Source organism: Echeneis naucrates, chromosome 1 (genome assembly GCF_900963305.1).
Source record: "Echeneis naucrates chromosome 1, fEcheNa1.1, whole genome shotgun sequence".
Lineage (NCBI taxonomy): Eukaryota > Metazoa > Chordata > Actinopteri > Carangiformes > Echeneidae > Echeneis > Echeneis naucrates.
Genome location: NC_042511.1, coordinates 21,371,549 through 21,390,378, shown reverse-complemented (window position 1 = coordinate 21,390,378; position 18,830 = coordinate 21,371,549). Strand labels below are relative to the sequence as shown.

The window sequence follows — 18,830 nt, the reverse complement described above, 5'->3', positions numbered from 1 at the left end:
TTGGGGTAGTAGTACCCATTGACTACTTTGTAGAAAATTACATAAAAAGTCTATTTTTAAAATATCTTCCATAAATGTATATTTATATCTCAGATTCATCCACATTTGTTTTTCTGCGGCCTTTCTCCTGCAGGAAGATACCTCCAACATCACCATACTGGGTCTGCTCCTGGAGTGCAACTTACCGCAGAGTTTATTCAACAATCCTCAGGTACTTCTTTTTCTCAAATTTGTAAGTAATTGACATTGAATGTTGTCAAGCTCATGAATGGTTCGTAAAAAATGCTGTGCATGCTTGACTTTACTGGCAGCCACAGTGTTTTGTTTTTTTTTAAGCTGTCACACACAGGCTTTGAGAAACTAAAACCCAAGGGTAGTAGTAAGTCATGAGCTTGTTTCCCATTAAAACTAAGCACATTTACATGCACAGATTAACCGAGCTATGGTTATAGCTATGAGCTATGCTTATAGCTCGATAAAGCCATCCCATCAGACTTCTGTCCTTGTCCCAATATACATGCACGGGAATGAAATCAGTTTATTTGTTGAAATCATGTCACCTCCGCTACGATTGGTGGCAATATGCACTCTTTCAACTTGAGGGCAATGGGTCACTTTCGATTGACCTATGATGTCACACACCAAAACAGAGGTGGAAAGAAGAAAAGACTGGTGAGTTAGCAGTTTTAGCAAGCACTAGCAAAGGTAAACTGGCTCGACGATGGACAACCACCTTGTAAATTTTTTTACATAACGTCTCCATGTTAGCTACTTGCTATTGTCTGACCTCCTACGTGTGTACCTTTTTTAAACCATTTCGGGTCACAGCTTGGCGCGAAACGTAAGCACATGCGCAGATCACTTCCTCTGGTTCCAGTCTGATTGTCTGTATACATGCAGCAGTAGCTCGACCTTCAATTGCATTATCTGGGTATGTTAGTCCGACAATTTTCAGTACAATTTCAGCCGAGCTAACATGTTTACATGTACTTTAAAAGTACAGTTTTGGTTGGACTGTCATGCTCAAGCCTTCAAAGCAGAAGGCTAACAGGTCTAAAAACTTGCAGGCTCTTCATCTGAGCACCTTCTGTTTTATCCAGAACCCTGTGACGAGGGTCGAGAGACTTTTAATTGCTTTCTCAAGAGACTATAATTGACACAGGGCTCCCAGCATTCATGTGGTGCAATACTATGCAAAAGAAGGCTTGCTTTGTCATAACTACACAAACTGAAATAGTTCACACATTCTATTGCATTAGTCCCAGCTGTGGCCTACGGCTGATAATCAACATCAACACCTGCTCTTCTTTTTTATTTTTAAAATTTCAAAACTTCCTGATTAAATTAAGACTTGGCCTTAGGTCAGTATTGATTCTGTGCACGGATTAATTGAGCCTTGCAGGAAGTTAGCAGCAGTCTCAATTTCAAAACATTAAGTTTGCTATTTCAGCCCCTGAGCCTTGGTGGCACTGGGCCATGACTCCTCTGTACAAGTCATCATGTGGTGACTCAGCCACTAAGGCGAGCCTGGTTTGCAGTGAGACTTGCACTCTACTGCTGATGATCTGTCACATTCAAGAGGGTTTTAGTGGCAGGATGAGTGGTTGTAGTAAGTTGGTTCAATGCTTGTTTCTTTCCCCTGATGTACAGTAACTGTTGACCTACAGCAAAGAAAATAACTCAGTTTTCCATCACTGCATATTTTCTTTATACTTAACAAAATTCATGTATTTTTTTCACTTCCTTTAAAATTTAACTTGCCTATTTTTGTGCCTCAAGTTCATTGACTTGACACTTGAGCTCAATCCTTCTCGATCCCCTTAGTCTTTTTTATTTCTTGCTCAAATCAGTTTGATGCATTATTGGTATGCCTTTCCTGTCTCATCCCAGGGGTCCTGCCTCCAGAGCGAGGAGCACCTCAGTCTTCAGATTAATTTGTCTGCCCATGGAGACCGGCCCACTGACCTAGACAAGCTCAAGCCTTATGTCATTGAGCACATTCTGGTACTGCTGGTGGCCCCCAATGCTGGACAGACTGCAGTAGGTCAGTGTCTATGACCCTACTCTCTCATTATCATGGGCAAATCCAAAATGCGAAGGTCATAAATGAAGTATAGTACAGTGAATGAAAAATCCAATCACACAAGCAAGTTTCTGTGCTAGTTTTGTTAAAATACCACAGTAGAAATCTTATTTTAAACTTTCTGTGGTGAACCTCTATTGAAGCAAAAATGCAGTCGAAATAATGCTTACAAGCTGAGGTTAGATCTAAACCTGGTGAAGCCTCTGCATTTCTTATGTTTGCTTTTTCCTAACTTGGGGAAAAAAAAAAAAAGTGTAACCATATAATGTTAATGATAATTTCACTGTTTTGATAGAACTGTCAGATGAAAGCCGTTGCAGAAATGTGAGACAACATCCATTCTATTTTCCTGATGTCACTTTACAAAGTAGCACAGAGATTGAAAATCAGGGAATCAATGAAATCAACTACATCACAGGATTTTCCTCCACATTGCTGTTTTTCAATTACTGGATATATTTTTGTCAAGTGCACCAGATTTGGTCATTGAACTATGTAGGTGAACTGAATTTACATTTTTAAACACTTGCTGTAACGTTATCTAGTTCTGTCTGCAGCAATCAGTTTGACTTGATGAAACAGTCTTGTTCTAACTTTTGGACAAATTAGTTTTGTGAAGAGAGATTTTTTTTTTTTTTTTTTTTTTCCTCTCTCCTTCTCCTTTTAATTTCCTTTTTAAGGAAATCTTGGCAAGCAGGCTTCAGTGGATTTTCATGACTCCTAAAGAATGTGAGATCTCATCATATCAGAAGATGAGAAGACTGATAAATTGGGTTCTCACAAACTTGTCAAAAATGTTATATTTCACAATGTACAATATTTTCATTTGTTGATTTTTTCTTTTCCCTGCTTTAGAACCAAAAATGCGAGTTCATATGTTAAATTCTGGAGGCAAGAAGCTCTATGTGAAGGTGAGATTCACTTCTTGCCTCTTTGTGGCCTCTATGTAGTATTCAGGATTTGACAAGTTGTTTTGATCTCCTCTAGGAAATGCAGGTGCTATCAAAAGTGGAGGCAAGTCTGGAATTTAATCAGGTTCTCCTGAAACCAGAAGCTAAAAACTTCACTGAAGTGGCAACCCTAGTCTGCAGAGGTGAATACTCAATTTAATTTCTTCTCGGTTATTTTAATAAATGCAAAGTACAATTTGATTTGAACCAAATGCGTTCGTGTTTGATTAATTAATTTTGTATCTGTCAGATTCATTACCAGGTCATGGAAGAAAATGTGTGAGTCATATCAGTTTAAAAATTCTGGGAAATAGGACAAGTTACAGATTCCCAGGACTACATATCACACACAGGTAATGGGAGACCTTTTGTCACTTCAGTTGTTCTTAAAAAAACAAACAAAACAAAACACAATATCAATTAAATACTGAAAGCGCTGCAGTTGTTGGTAATGACAGGCACCTATCAATACACACATTAGCATATCATTAGAGCAATTAATCATTTAGGATATGTCATTCATGTTTGATACTCATTAACAAAAAATGGTGGTGTAATTTAACTGCTATTTCACTCTTCTCTTATGCAAATACACCATGGGTGTTTCTCCAGCCTGTTTCATGTGAAACAACGGGGTGCAGACCAGGTGGATCTGTGGCTGTCCAACCCTCTCCTCCTGCCCCTCACTGTGACAAATGCCAGCCTTTCACAGAAACGGCAGAGAGTAATGAAGGTATGTTCCACTGCATTCTGTTATCACTGGGGGGATCAAATTCATTCATTCATTCATCTTCTACCACTTATCTGTTTCCCGGTTGCGGGAGCTATCTGGAGCCAATCCCAGTCCACCACAGGGCCACATACAAAATGAAATAAAAAACCACTTGCACTCAGACCTACAGGCAATCTAGACTTACCAATTAACTGAAACATGATGTGTTTGGATGGTGGGAGGAAACCCACGCAAGCACAGAGGGAGAACATGCAAACTCCCAACAGAAAGGACCCAGGCCCATGAACCAAACCTCCGACCTTCTTGTTTTGTGGCACTAGCACAGTGCAACCATGCTGCAGGGATCGAATTACAAATTTCTGAAATGATGATGAGCAAACTCCTCTTAGTTGATTCTGATGGGGCGAGGTGCAAAGAAAGTTTTTCTCTTTTAATTTTATTTTTTTTTATTATTATTATTGATGACAAGTTGTCAAAACTAAGCTGAGGACATTTAATGTCAAAGTCTCTGCTGCCCCCTGTCTTTCAGATGACAAACTTCAGTGGTCCCCTGACTATTCCACAGGGGTGCTGGCAGATTTTGTCTCTACAACTTCTCAGCAAGACCCAGCCTGTCAATCAACTGTGTACTTTGAGTCTTGACACCAGCCTAGGCTCAGCCCTGCATATTCCCCTTTACATTCATTCTTCTCTTTCCAAGGTAAATGGGCACCTCTTGTGGTCAGTTAGTAGGATTTGGATTGGGGGTATGTGTACAAAATTAGATCTGGTAATTGATGATGTGTTTGTTCTTACAGCATGGGCATGTGGTGCTTGAAGCAGAGCGAGAGTGTGGGCGACCTTGCCCGCTTAGATTGTCTGAAGCTGGTGAGACGTGACGTAATAATCAATTGTGTGTTAGGGGGGAACAAAATTCTTTAAATTTTTTTATTGTTCAATTTTATATTCTTTTCCTCCTCCACATCAGGTCATTCAGAGTGGCAGCGCTCTCTCCTCCCAGACTTTTCCTCCTCAGCCTGGGCTGTAGATAGCAAGCTGGCTGCTGAGCTCTGCTTTCGATGGCAGAGCCAAAAAGACAAGCTGCCTTGCCGGTCAGTCTGAGATGCAGTGTGCTGCTTTCCTTATCATGCTATTATGAGCTCTGTAGCTGATAAAGTCAAGGTAGTATCATCAATGACAATTTCAATGCTTTTGTCCCATCAGGTGGCCAAGACTCCTTCTAGAAACCTCCACTCATCTGGACTTTGGTGCTACACCTGTCAATGAGAGTAAGGTGGGTAACATGTAAATACTGGCAGTAATGGTTTGATTAGAATGATTTTTTCAAAATGGATAATATAATCTGTGTGTCTAATAGAAGAAGTGTTTCCATGTGACAGGTGAAGACCTTCATGTTGAAGAATCCTTCCTCTTCCATAGTTTCCGTAGAAATTCGAATCCTCTCCCTGTACCCTGCCCCTTTAGAGGCTCTGGACCTCCTCACTAAATGGTATGCAGAGTGCAGAACATGATTGAACTGAATTTTTTTTCTTCTGCTTTGGCTGTTTTGTACCATGATGCTCAAGCACATTGCTTTCATTAATTTCTTCAAATTTTTCCTCTGGCAGGTTTAATGTCAGCCCCTTATCTGTTAACATCAGCACCACACAGTTTTCTCTGTTGACGTCTCCACCAAAGGTAGATCTGAAAAACATTCCTGTTAAATAAAGTGCCACAGTTTAATCTTTTGGTATGTGCTCATAGCTTTTCGATTTGCAGCATATAATCCTGAAATATCATCAATTCATTTTGCACATGGATTCTATTTGTGCTTTAGTCCTCCCTATGATAACTTGCATGCTAATTTCACCACCCCTCTCCATGTGGGTGTGTTTAGGCAGGTGAGAATGTAGAAGACATAGCACAAGAGGATGTCCTTCATCTGCTTCTACAGCCCTGGGAAGCCAGAGAGGTTGCTGTGGTCTTCACTCCCTATGAACACAAACCAACCACTACCATTCTTATCATCAGGTATTGAATCATATTAATATGATGAGTATGTACTCAAATATATGAAGTTTTCATGATATTAGAGGAGTGAAGTTTACCACATTCAGGGTTTTTCATTTATGGTTTCTGTTGCAGACCCTTTTAAAGCATCTGCTTTTTTGTAAAACTGCAATAACAAATGTACTACAACCCTCATAAGTAAGACACTTTTTGAAGAAATTTGAAACTGTAGATCAAAGTGCAATAAATGGTGAAAATATATATTCATATGTTTTTTTTTATTATTATTATTTTACAGCTCGAAATCATCCCTTATTTTGAGTGTTCTTAACTATTTTTTTCAGGAACAACCTGACAGTGTTTGACATGGTGAAGGTGCAGGGCCACGGTGCCAAAGAGCTGCTCAGAGTCGGAGGCAAACTACCTGGTCTGGGAGCCTCCCTGCGATTCAATGTTCCTCAGTCAACTCTAATGGAGTGTCGGGATGGTGAGATTAATATTTACATTTAATATAGACAAATTACTGTCAAGTAATTTTTTAATATTAAGTATTTACTTCACAAATGTCTAATCATTACTATATATCACTCCTAGGTCTACGTCCCAACAAGCCACTTTTTGCCATAAGAAAAAGTTTCAAGGTGGAAAATGCAGGAGAGCTTCCTCTGACAGTCATGTCAATGAATATAAATGGATATAAGTGCCAGGGATTTGGCTTTGAGGTACTGCAGTGCCACTCCTTCAGCCTTGATCACAACACCTCTTCTGAGATTACCATTGCGTAAGTAGAATTTCATTATTTAAAGTTACTTTTTTATATTTTGAGTTGACAAGTAACATCTTGGTATCTAATTAGCACAACTGTTAGCATTTATGCTAATACTTGCTCAACTTGGTTACCAAGGGCTCAGGCTTCCTCCCAGAGTCTTGCACATTTCGGTTAAATGGAGACTCTACATTTCCAAAGGTCCCCCAGGACCCTTATGAATAAGTGATTTTGGTATGGTAGATATTGTGTGGATGAATATATTTAGAATTTCAGAAATATATTTTTGGCCCATACTATTTAGTGACTCTGTTGAACCTTCTCATGCCTCCATTGGTTCAGGATAGAGTTAAAAATGCTATTAATTCTATTAATAACAGATAACGTATTTAGTGGACTATCCCTTTGGCAGAGCTCTGGCCTGTTGAACCTTTCTATAGAGAAATGGTAGTGCAACATGGTAACTTCAGTTGGAGAGACCCCACTGCCTATGGACACATGAAAAGTTAATTCAAGCCAACAAATGTATAGTTTGGAGCAGATATACCCAAACACACTTTTTTATATGTATATTCTAGTTATCCCAATAGATTTCCCTCAAATTTATGTCTCCACATGTCTATCCTTAGTTTCACCCCAGACTTCACCTCATCCTGGGTGATTCGGGACCTCACTCTGGTGACATCTCGTGGCACATCTTTTCCTTTCATCCTCAATGTAACATTGCCACACCACATGTTGCCTCTCTGCGCTCAAGTGGTTCCTGGCCCAAGCTGGGAGGAAACCTTCTGGGTAATAACCCTCATCTTCACCTGGTTAGTACCCTTTAATTGGGTTATTAGTAAATTTTTTATGACGCTGCTTTACTGAAACAGTCAGAATACATTTTTAAAATAATCTGGAGAGACTGTAAACCCTGAGCCTCACTCCTCTCTCTCTCTCTCTCTCTATATATATAAGCTGAGAGCAAGTGCATGTCAAAAATGTGAGATTACTTAAAGAAAATAATGTTTTAAACACTTTTGTATTTCTGTTTTTTGCAGCTTCTCGCTATTTGGCGTGTGTCTGATGGCTTTTCGTCAGGCTCATTATATCCTGAATGACTTTTCCACACCCAGCATCCGAAGCAACCACAACTCTGTCCTGTCTCGAGACAATGGCGCCATAAACACCATAACTCCCAATGGAGTAAAGTATGTCTAATCCTCTTTTGTGTTGTTTACATGTACAATTTGTTAACATTTTATTTTTGTACATTGTACATTGTACATACATTTCTCTGGTCCTAAGATACTTGAATATATGTTTTGTTCATGCAGTAAAACAAAGGGAAGTTGTAAGAGCTATGTGGACACCTGTCACACCTCAGATAAAGGTAAGGGGCGTGGCTCTCCAGCTTTGGCCAACAGTCCCACCCAACGTCTTCAGTCCTCAAAGAAGAGCTCCTCAACTACCCCAGCCCAGCCACAAAAGAAACATAAGGTTTCACTTTATTATACCAAATACAAGTCCAGCTTCTCTACAGCAGCAGCTGGTGCTGTTAGGATGGATGAAGAAGATGAAGACCTGACACCCAATGCCCCCCTGACCCTGGAGCCTGATATCTGCAACAACAATGAACCAGCTTTCATTAATGAGCTGGATAAAAAGATATCCCCAGATGTGAAAGAAGATTCCTGCAGCACAATAGAGGATAGCGTGCCAACAGTTATGTTTCCCATGGAAATGCCTGCTGGTTTCCCAGATAACATCACATTGCATCCAGGTCCGAGACCAGGCCTTTTGGTGTGCAGCTCTGTAGAAAAGAGCTGCACTGAGCACTATGCAGGGAAGATCGGGTCTGAGAAAAGGGACAGTGCTGAATTGGAGGTAAGAAAGGCCCTTTAATTTAAAAAGACGATGCATGTTGGAAATACTAAAATTTGATGGGTCCCTATGAGAAATTGTCACTCTATGGTTTAACCACTCTAGGTGAGAGAAGATGCCAAAGCACAAAAAAAGAAAGCACCAAGCACAGAGGCTAGCAATGTACCAGGGCATAACAAGGGAAAGAGTCGCCGCAGGAAGACAGAAAATCTGTCCAGGTACACCCCAATTTATCAATATTTACAATATCTGAACATTAATACTGATATTTCATAGAAAAATAGCACACGACAGTTGTCTTTATTGTGTAATATTTAAATAATAAGTGAGGAGTTACATTATAGTGTATTCAGTGAAAGTGTTATATAGCAGCCTGTGTTATCAAGCACAAAAAAGAATAAATGGGTTTTGTTTGTAATTACTGCACTAGTGCTCCTGAGCACAATGTGCTAGTGATGCCAGAGAAGGAGAAAGAGCCTGACTGGAGAACAGGTGATAGCAACAGCAGTGGAACCCACAACAGGAACCGCTACTGCAACTTCTCCAAGTCAGAAGCACTTAAGCCTGGACACAGTCCTGAGAGCCCCATCAAACAAAACGGTCAGTCTGATTGGTCACTTTTCTTTGCAATTCTCCAAACCCAAGTTCTTCCATCCAACTGAACAATTGATTTTAATGTCACTGGCTTTTGTTTATTTCTTCCAGGTGTGTGTCCTACCCGCACTCGAAGAAAGTGTGCTACAGAGAGGCGTGGCGGTGGTGTGTGTGAGTCAGGATCAGACTCCGGCAGCTCGTCAGGCAGTGTAAGGGCCAGCAGAGGGAGCTGGGGCAGCTGGAGCAGCACCAGCAGCATGGAAGGAGACAAGGACCCCAATGCCCGGACACATGCCTGCACTACCTCATCTAGAAAAAGTAAGGATCTCGTCTTGAAAGATAAGACCTTGAAGCCAGATTTAATTGCTGAAGTAACAAGTTTCACAATTTTTTCCTACATTTAGGTACATAACCCGAAAGTAAAAGTCATGATTCACTAAATTTTGATATTTGTTTCTTGTTTTTTATAGGGGACTCCATGCAGTATGGTGTCTACCCAGTAGAGAGAGACTGCTACCAGACGATGAATACAAACCACAAGGCTCTGAGGTACCAAAGCAAACGCCAATACTCAGGACTGACTGACTGATTGTATGAGCATCCCAAGAAACATGCACTTATAGTTTACCATTTGTTATAATCTCTAATCTAGATCACACTTTTAAAAATTGTTCTTAAGAAAAGGCTGTCAGAAACACATTCCATGTGTGGATTTCATTGCGCAATTAAAAAAAACAACCACTCACACTCAGACCTATGGACAATTCAGAGTCACCAATCAACCTAGACATGGTGTTTTCCCACATAAAATCGGGAGAACAGGCATGAACTCGTATTATCTGAGAGGGTATGAAAATTTTTCTATCCAGTCCCTGTTTGACTTGTAACCTTCATTTCTTTTCAGCATGAATAGCTTGTACCGTAAAGACGTGTGCCAAAGCCCAGATCCCCCAGCCTCCACCTTTGCCCCAAGTTTTGCAGCTGTTGCTGCAGGAGTGGACAGGAACATAGGTAAACTCATTTATAATGAATATTTACTTCTAAGCAAAGTTTAAAAAAATTTATTTTCTTTAACTGTCAGACTTGTGGATGACTTGTAATTTCTAATGGAAAGTTTTTGTGTTCTACCACAGACCTGACTGCTCAGTATTTGCCTGAAGAGACGTGGTCAGCTCCATCCATACCCCTCACCAATGAGTTCAGATACAACACCACTGAGGCACTGCCCTACATACCTCAGCCAGCAACCACTGGCTCGTACAATGGGTAGGTGTTTAAATGTGTGGTGGTTCAAGATCTTGAATTGACAGGGTTCCCAGGTCCTTAAAATGTCTTAAATTAAAATCTGGATAATTACGACCTTAAATTGTCTTAAATTCACCATAAATTTGCTGTAGGTATTTAATTTCCAGGCAGAGTGTTTAATGCTGGTGGGAAAGCACAGTGGCTGACCTTAAAACATAGTGTGTATTTGTTTGATTAACTTAGTACAAAGACCGTGTAGTAAATGAGAGACTCCACGATGAATAGCTGCTTTACGGTACGTCAGTGACAGACATATGTCGGGCTGCGTGCCGCCATTACGCACACGCCATGACCGGTTCAACATGCAAAGATGGGTGTGTAAAGTGCAAGTTTGACAACAAATGGATGGAAGAGGATGCATTTAGGAGCTGCTTGGCGGCTGCTTAAAACAACAATGAGGCAAATGTGCAAATTATGCAACAAGACTTGTTAGGGACCATGGGTGTCAAAGCTGTCGAGTCGCATATGAAAGGAGGAAAGCACCAGTAGTACGTGGCAGCAGCTAGCCACAGCGGGGCCAGGTTTAAATTGTCAGTGAAAGAAAAAAGATTGTCTTAAATTTTCTTTGTTGAGGTCTTAAAAAGGTCTTTAAAAGCATTACATTTTATTCTTAAAATGATGCAAGAACCCCGATAGTATGTTTTTATTCCAGCAGTAAATCAGATTTCTGTCTGTGAAGAAGATAAACAAACTTCATGAAAAGCTAGCTACAAAAGCCAAACATTTTGCACTCTAAGATCAGCAGCTTTTAAGAAGCCTGTATTTGTCATGCTTGCGTTTTTACACAATGTGGGCAAATTAAATGTTAAAAAAAAAAATAATAATAAATCCTTCGAAAACTCAATTACATTACTGGAATTGTGTGAACCTCGGTGCTTAAAATAACTTGTACTATTTTACTACTAGTCTATACTAGCTTACAATTTGGATACTTGCCCTCCCAGTTCTGCAGCACTATATCTTGTTTTTCTGTCAATCAGTGTTAAATGTTTTTCCATCCCTGTTTAAACTTTGAGGTGATGAAATGTTTCCTTCCTCTCCTGCAGGTTTACTTGGAGTACTTCCAACAGCCATTGCAACAGTCCCTACACTTATTGTGAGGAAGCCCACTACATTGGTACAAGCTCAAGTGCAGTTTACGTGCACTAGAATCCAGTTTTATATTCATTTTGCTCTGTGCATAGTGTAGGATTCTGATGAAAAGGAAATTGGTGTGGGGTGAAATCATACTGCAACAGCTGCTGATATTTCATTCTCAAGGACTCTGGAGAATCAAGCTGAGCTTTGTTCTCTGTAATCGTTTCATAGGTAATGGGACATTTTCCAGTGGTTTTGCTGGTCAGGAGGGTCAGAACGCACACAGCAATCATACCAGCTGGAATGAGGAACAGCCTCAGGACTCACCCTCAACCTGGGACACAGCTGCCTGTGTGGGCAGCAAGGTAACAACTCACAATACAACCCTCAGACCTCAGATTCTTTCGTTTGCCAAACTCAGGCCATGAAATTTACAGCATGACATAGAGCTACAACAAACAATAATTTTCTCTATTTATTCCATTAATTTCTTTATTAATTATGTTAGCTGTGTGTATAAAATGTATATATTTTTAAATATTACATTTCGTATCACATATAACACGAAAGATCCCCACATTTGAGAAGAATTTAAAATATTAGGCACTTTTCCCTAAATATAATATAAACAAGTTCCAATTAATATTCTATCCATCATTGAATTTATGCATCTATGATTTTTCTTTCAGCCTTCTTATTTACTGACCGTTTTTCAATCATCCATATTCTCCATAGCTGTGTTTATAGTGATTGTTTTCTCAAAGATTATTACAATAATGTCTCGTTAAGATTATCATTCAGAGTAATATTGTTTTTATGATCGATATTGCCCAATTCTGAGTCATACAGAACACAACACCAAGAAAAAGTGCAAAGCAGGCAGTGGACATTTTGGTACAGATGTACAGGATGTGGTTTAAAGCTGAATCCTAACCAAAAGTATCGGGAAGTAAAAGTTTGCCGTACTTTTCTTGGGGGAACTAAAAAGTTCTTGTAGTTCTAGTATCGGTCACTTTCCATTAGCGGCCTGAAGTCCCAGTAAGATTGTGTTTATCAGGCTTGTCAAAGTAACTGCAATGAACTGTCTGTCCGGTAGATGATAGTAATTAGAAAACAAATGCTGTATAACACAAATTTATATGTTCTTTAATCCTGTTAAGCATTAATCCTACCTAAGATTTAAGACTGTTGTGTGTCCAGTGTTCATATGTCTTATTCTCCTTTTCCATCTAAACACAAAATGATTAAGATAATGGTTAAGGTCATTGTATAATATGAATGAGCATTACATCTTCAACATGTGTAGACCATTAGGGAAATGCTGAATGATTGCAGTTTGTGGTTACAGAAACTAGTCAGTGGGCATTGACAGCGTATTATTGTCAAAGCTGCTGTGACTCATGTCGCTTTTTAAAAAGATGTTAGCATTTCTCTTCATCATTTCACTCTACAAACAAAATGAAGAACAAGCACATGTGGTTTAAAAGCCCCACATAAAGTTTTTGTAAATTCCTCAGCTTCTGCTTTTTATAAAAGCTATCAGTGTTTGATCTTACGCAAAGATGAAGTGCTCATCCTAAGCCAATTTGCTCTCGTGAGCTGAACCATTTGCTGGTTTTCACAAATAAAGAGCACATTTCTTCCTTTTGATTCTCAATTCTAGTTAAATATGTGGTTTTTGCAATATAACTGGTAGTTTGTGGGAAAAAAAAATATTTGAAGTGCTTTAGAATAAATTTTTAAATATCACTATATATTTTGTGTATTACAATATAGCATAAAATATATTACATTACTTATAGGCCACATCAGCAAGCTCTCAGTTTTAAAGGATTACTAGGTGGATTGCATGATGAGTGGCATAGTACAGGCAAGTGAATTAAAACTTAGAAATATTGGTGTAGAGCTGATATATTCCTTGAATAAATAATCATCATTTTAGGATTTATTTATTTGAAATGTTTGCCTTTGAGACTAAGCCAACAAAATCAGGCAAGTCTTTCGGAAGAGAAGAGTCACAAACTCAGCAAAGCTGCGGTCAGAAAGAGGACACATGGCAGTGTCTTAAACACTTTGGCCTAAAGAGATGATGTATTAGCTCAGGATGGGGAGAAACTTTGTCTTTACTTGATCAAAAAGGTCATTTTACTTATGCTGAAAAGGAGAGATGAAATTTAACAGCCAGGTGGTGTCAGGGCAGATGTGCATCCAGTCGTAGGACAGCACAGTGGCAGGTAAGGTCAGGAAATGCCAAGGAAATATAATATTGGGAGGCAGTATCTTTAGACAGCTGTGCATGTAAGCACCCAAACACACAAATGAAAGTTCAGACAAATTGATTAACAGTACATATTCTCCATCTTTTCATTTTTCACAGCCATATTTCCCAGGTACCCGCAGCCTCTCACCTATGTCCAGCCTATTTGGATCCATCTGGACACCTCAGAGTGAGCCCTACCAGAGCCACTTCCAACCTGAGCGATCAGCCCCGATCTCCCCTGTTTCCCCCATTACTCCTCCTCACTCTCCCTATAGCCGGGAGGGGGAGGGGACCTGTAGACCGACCCATTACTCCAGCTTCCACCCATTTGGCCCGCACATGAACCTTGACATTTGGAACTCTTCTTCCAACCGCAGCTCCAACTCACAGCTCTCCAATGACTCTGGCTACTGTGGAGATGTTTAAAATTTAAAAACAAAACAAAACAGCAGACATAAACAATAACTGCAAACACATGAAACATTGATAAGTAAAAGAAAAAGGAAATAAAAATGAATGTTCTTTTATCATTATTGGGGAAAATGTGAATATTCCTTTTCTTTTATGTTCCCATTTTCAAATGTTAAATGTTGTGAAAGGTTAACCCTTTGTTGTATATTTTTCTAGATGTTTTGCAGTTTTGATCATAGACAATAAAAAAAGAAAAAAATCTTTTCTACATGAATATTTGAAACTTTTTTTTTTTATTACCATTCAGCAAACCGTTATTGTCTGTTGGCTGCCATGTAAAATTTGACCATTTGAACCATCCTTCAGACCTGTAATTGTCGCCGGTTTATTTTCTGGATCATTTTTCCAAAGCCTAAAAAACCTAAACAAATGAAGCCACACATTTTTTTTTTGCTACCTTTTATTTAAAAAAAAAAAAAAAAAAAAAAAAAAAAAAACAGGCATTGAGGCGAGAACAAAATTAATTGTGACTTTAATTCTAGTGTTTTCACCATTTTTATGCATCTTTGTGAACCCGCTTCAACAAACTTTTAGTGGATTTCTGTCGAACCGCATCCCTCTCTTACAACTGTGGCAGGAAAGTTGCTTTACTTCCTTAGCTAACAGAATTAAAATGTTAATTCACAGGGAAGTAATCACCGAAACTAGGGAACTGGTAGAGAAAACTGAATCACTGAATATGCGTTTTGTTGTGTCCTGACTGTCACTGAAGGAGAACAAGAAATTTCTGCTGTCAAAGAAGTCAAGACCCATCAAGGTATTTTCACTTTATATTTTAAGTACCTTCTCTGTCATTCTCATCTCCTATAGAAATATTTTTTCTACTAACTAACATTTAAAAACCTCTCATAAGCAATTAATGTGTTCATGTGATAAACTGAAAACTTGAACTTTTCAATTAGCTTGAATTCATTGTTTAGGCCCAGAAAATCAACTTAAAATGCAAATATTAAGCATTTATTATTTTATTTAGATTATAATAATTGTATTTTTCTTATCAATGTATTAATTGGTTTTGTTTTATGGCCACATATTTCTCTATTCTGTCTCGTTTGCAGAAGTGAATTAAATTAGTTTTTTTTTTTTTTTTTTTATTTATTCTCCCAACATATAGGCCTAAGACAGTGCCCCAATGTAGTGTTATGCAAACAGTTATCCAAGATATATGCAATATCAACTGAAAGCTTGAACGTATTTCAGATGTACTTGATGTTTACTGCTGAAAAATGCAACATTGCATTTTTGACAGAATGCTAAATGCAATTGCTTTCCTCCCCAAAGGAGCTCAGACATCATTAATTGTTTTAATAATTGTTTCACACAATCACACAGTTGAACTTTTGTTAGTTTAATATATAACCACTTTTACTCCACCACGGTCACAATGTTGAGCTTGTCATTACATTTGGTGCAGATGTTAAACCTCCCTGCATCATGAATGGTAACCAAGACTTCCGTCATCCCCTGATTCCTTCAGGACCCACAAATTACTATGACCATGTGTTCCCTACTTTGATTTATGGTTGAATATCTGAAACATAAACAATGTTCCTATAAGCCTATAGTTGTAGGTATACAAAATTTGTATTTTAATGTGCCAAATTCAAAAGTGGTTTGTGGTCAACACCTGCAAGCATTTAGCTGAAAGCACCCTTGTGCCTTAGACAGATTCACAGAGTAGCTAGTATGTATCTTGACTTGTTTATTGATGGATTCTCTTCAGAGGGAAAACTTGATTGTTCATTTTCTTTCTTTTACAGGAAGTCAAGATGAAGATCCTGACATGTCTACTGTTTATCCTTCTCCTAATGCATCACCACTTTTCACTCTACATCATAGTGTCACTTATGTAAAGAAACCTTGTGTAATTGCTCAAGACAAAACCTAGACAGAGTCCCTGCAGCCCTCTCAGCACTGAACTTGACATCTCATTCAATAGACTGGAGACAATTTGAGAAAGATGATTTTATTTCATAATTCCAGTTTGAGGTCTTTCATCATGTCAAGCAACCAAATCAGAGCAATCCAGGAAGAAGCATTTGAACTGCTAATTAACTTGGAGAAGCTGGACCTAAACTGGCTGGATGTGTTGTCTGCTAGATGGTTTAAGAACCTTTTCTCCCTTCAATACTTGAATCTTTTGGGAAACAAATACAAAACATAGGGTCAAGCCACTGAAGAAATTAGAGACCTTATATTTTGGAGGACCTCACCTTCAGTACATCACAGGAAATGACTTCTGGGCTTAGTGGTCTAAAAGAGTTGTATGTTGAAGGAAGAAACCTTCTATGCTACACTAAAGGAAGTCTGAGTCAAATTGGACTGATCAGCCATGTGACACTTGGTCAGCAGAAATCACCTGCATTCGATCAAAATCTCCAAAGCATCAACGTGAGTGGGAATATGTTTCTTAGCATGCCTGAGACTTTTAACTGGCCACACAATCTTAGATCCTTGAACCTTTCCTCAACACATTTAACAATGCAGACCTCTTCTCTGCCCGAAAGTCTACACATCCTTGACCTATCTGACATTAAATTAAGCGTGTTCGACAACAGACTACCTTTCCTCAAAGAGTTATACATCTCTGGGAACAAGATTCATAGTTTGCCTGATGGTAGTTTATACCCCCATCTTCTACACATCTCAATTCAAAACAATGATTTACAGATATTCAATAGTAAAAAGCTAAATGATTATAAGAATGTAAAGAGTTTGGAGGCTGCTTCTAAAACATACATCTGTTCATGTGACAGTGTCGTTCATAACAAGCGACTCGGATCAACATCCTGTGAGGATTGCAGACAAGTTCTCATTGTACATCTGTGACTCCCCTGAAGCAGCAAGAGGAAAGAGTGTAACAGAAGTGAGATTGTCTGTGTTTGAGTGCCACCAGGCCACATCCTTATCTTTACTCTCTGTAGTCACCCTAACAGTTTTGCTGCTAATTGTAGGTTTGTATCACAGATTCAGTGTAGTTTGGTATTTGAGGATGACCAGTGCCTGGCTGAGAGCTAAGAGAAAGTGAAAGTTGAATAAGGGGGAGCTTGAGTACGATGCCATTGTGTCCTTCAGTAAAATGGATGCCAGTTGGGTGAAAGCGTACCTTCTCCCAGAGCTTGAGCAGTCCGATTCCCCTCTTCTCCTCTGCCTCCACAAGAGAGACTTCTTGCCTGTAGGATGGATTATTGACAACATCATGGACGCCATTGAGAAGAGTCATACAACGCTTTTCACTCTCTCTGTTTTTTGTCAGGAGCAAATGGTGCAAATACAAGCTGGACTACACCCATTTCAGACTGTTTGACCAAACCAATGATACAGTGGTGCTGATTCTGTACCCATTGACAGAGAGACCATCCCCAAAAAGTTCTGCACAAATTAATGAACTTGAGGACGTACCTGGAGTGGCCCAATGACGACAATCAGATCAGCAGGTTCTGGCAGAATTTGAGGGCAGCTATTACAAGGCCTGTGACTGATCTGCCAGATGATGTGACTGACCTGTGAAGGTGGCCTTTTGAATTTCAGTGTTCTGGTTGTTGTTGTTGTTGTTGTTGTTTTGGGGTATATACCCAGGATACTTTTTAGTCTAACTCTAATAACTTCACTTAAATGGCAATGCTTTGATGAATTTAAGTTGAAAAATTGCATGTTAATCTATTTTGACTTGTTGACTTGTTTTACTTTTACTCTCAAACATTTTTTATGTCATTAACTATGTCCATGCCAATTGTTGCCTTCATTTCTAACTAGATACTTGTGTTTACACTGTTTCTTTTAAGATTATGATTTACAGAGCAATTATTTTACTTTGATCATGTGTGCACAAATTACTTGGAAAAAATATAATACGTTCAGAAAATCTACTCCCTGATGGGTTTAAGCAAAAATCTCTCGCCAAATCTTTTTTTCCAGAGTGTGCTGTCTGCTGTTTCCATAAAGATTGTATCCTGATGAAAATTCAAGTCAGGTTAGATTTTATTTATGCTACCAGTTCAAAGTTTCAAGAGCAGGTCTAGATCTTATCAATAAATCCTTTATGAAGACCTGACAAATTTAACACAAGAAATTCATTGCATTATTGTTGTGTTAAATGTAATGCAAATGTGAAGTTAATAAAGGAAGGAGATGTAGAAATTGGCATAGCAAAGAATAAATAAATAAACAGCAAATACTAAAAGGATTACAACAGATGGTTGAAGGTGCAGTTTTACATTTTTCTTACAAGCTTGATTTATGAATATACTTCCCATCACAAAAATAAATTATTATTACATGACCACTTAACATAGTTAGACTTATTAGCTCATATAACCCAGGCGCCACCTTTCAGATGTGACTGATTAACCAGTCATTTTTAGCTTGAATAAGTTTTTATTTTAATGTGATAAATTAATATTTAAGACGCATCTTAAGTCCATGTGTATGTATACGTACATGTGCGTGTGTGGGGGTGTGTGTATTGTGTGTTCATGTGCTTGTGTGCCTAAAACTGCGTGTAATTCATTGTCAGGCTCTTAAGAGCTGACATATTGCTGCTATTGATCTTTACCCCTAAAATCAACATAGAAGCCAGGATACTGATGACAGGCAGGCCAAGGGAGCCAGGGTGTCCTGATAAGACACACAGACACACACAAACACACAATCGCATTCATCCTCGACATGCATATGTGTACAGAGTTACAGATGTCCATAAAGGTCGCTAAAATCTATTGGAGTGTGGGACTTCA

General features: G+C 38.8%; 1 protein-coding gene and 2 pseudogenes across 2 annotated transcripts in view; all 3 read left to right on the top strand.

Annotated features, from left to right (window-relative positions):
• Nucleotides 1-14,235, top strand: part of LOC115047741 (transmembrane protein 131-like) — a 33,858-nt gene extending 19,623 nt beyond the window's left edge. The window contains exons 8-34 of one of the 2 annotated variants that reach the window (XM_029508884.1): nucleotides 134-211; nucleotides 1,891-2,044; nucleotides 2,939-2,994; nucleotides 3,071-3,176; nucleotides 3,284-3,386; nucleotides 3,646-3,766; nucleotides 4,296-4,466; nucleotides 4,564-4,633; nucleotides 4,734-4,857; nucleotides 4,970-5,039; nucleotides 5,146-5,255; nucleotides 5,374-5,443; nucleotides 5,643-5,776; nucleotides 6,100-6,242; nucleotides 6,350-6,536; nucleotides 7,151-7,336; nucleotides 7,565-7,714; nucleotides 7,841-8,390; nucleotides 8,493-8,605; nucleotides 8,818-8,987; nucleotides 9,093-9,299; nucleotides 9,452-9,530; nucleotides 9,886-9,992; nucleotides 10,115-10,247; nucleotides 11,333-11,382; nucleotides 11,595-11,728; nucleotides 13,741-14,235. In XM_029508884.1, the coding sequence (XP_029364744.1) occupies nucleotides 134-211; nucleotides 1,891-2,044; nucleotides 2,939-2,994; nucleotides 3,071-3,176; nucleotides 3,284-3,386; nucleotides 3,646-3,766; nucleotides 4,296-4,466; nucleotides 4,564-4,633; nucleotides 4,734-4,857; nucleotides 4,970-5,039; nucleotides 5,146-5,255; nucleotides 5,374-5,443; nucleotides 5,643-5,776; nucleotides 6,100-6,242; nucleotides 6,350-6,536; nucleotides 7,151-7,336; nucleotides 7,565-7,714; nucleotides 7,841-8,390; nucleotides 8,493-8,605; nucleotides 8,818-8,987; nucleotides 9,093-9,299; nucleotides 9,452-9,530; nucleotides 9,886-9,992; nucleotides 10,115-10,247; nucleotides 11,333-11,382; nucleotides 11,595-11,728; nucleotides 13,741-14,049 (3,885 nt within the window). In that variant the 3' untranslated portion in view covers nucleotides 14,050-14,235. Of the gene's footprint in view, nucleotides 1-133; nucleotides 212-1,890; nucleotides 2,045-2,938; nucleotides 2,995-3,070; nucleotides 3,177-3,283; nucleotides 3,387-3,645; nucleotides 3,767-4,295; nucleotides 4,467-4,563; nucleotides 4,634-4,733; nucleotides 4,858-4,969; nucleotides 5,040-5,145; nucleotides 5,256-5,373; nucleotides 5,444-5,642; nucleotides 5,777-6,099; nucleotides 6,243-6,349; nucleotides 6,537-7,150; nucleotides 7,337-7,564; nucleotides 7,715-7,840; nucleotides 8,391-8,492; nucleotides 8,606-8,817; nucleotides 8,988-9,092; nucleotides 9,300-9,451; nucleotides 9,531-9,885; nucleotides 9,993-10,114; nucleotides 10,248-11,332; nucleotides 11,404-11,594; nucleotides 11,729-13,740 lie in introns of both variants that reach the window. The other variant, XM_029508876.1, reaches the window with a different exon arrangement.
• A 1,493-nt stretch (nucleotides 14,236-15,728) lies between these two features.
• LOC115045508 (toll-like receptor 2) lies at nucleotides 15,729-16,945 on the top strand (annotated as a pseudogene).
• On the top strand, nucleotides 16,808-18,159 carry LOC115045517 (toll-like receptor 2; annotated as a pseudogene).
• Nucleotides 18,160-18,830: the final 671 nt, after the last annotated feature.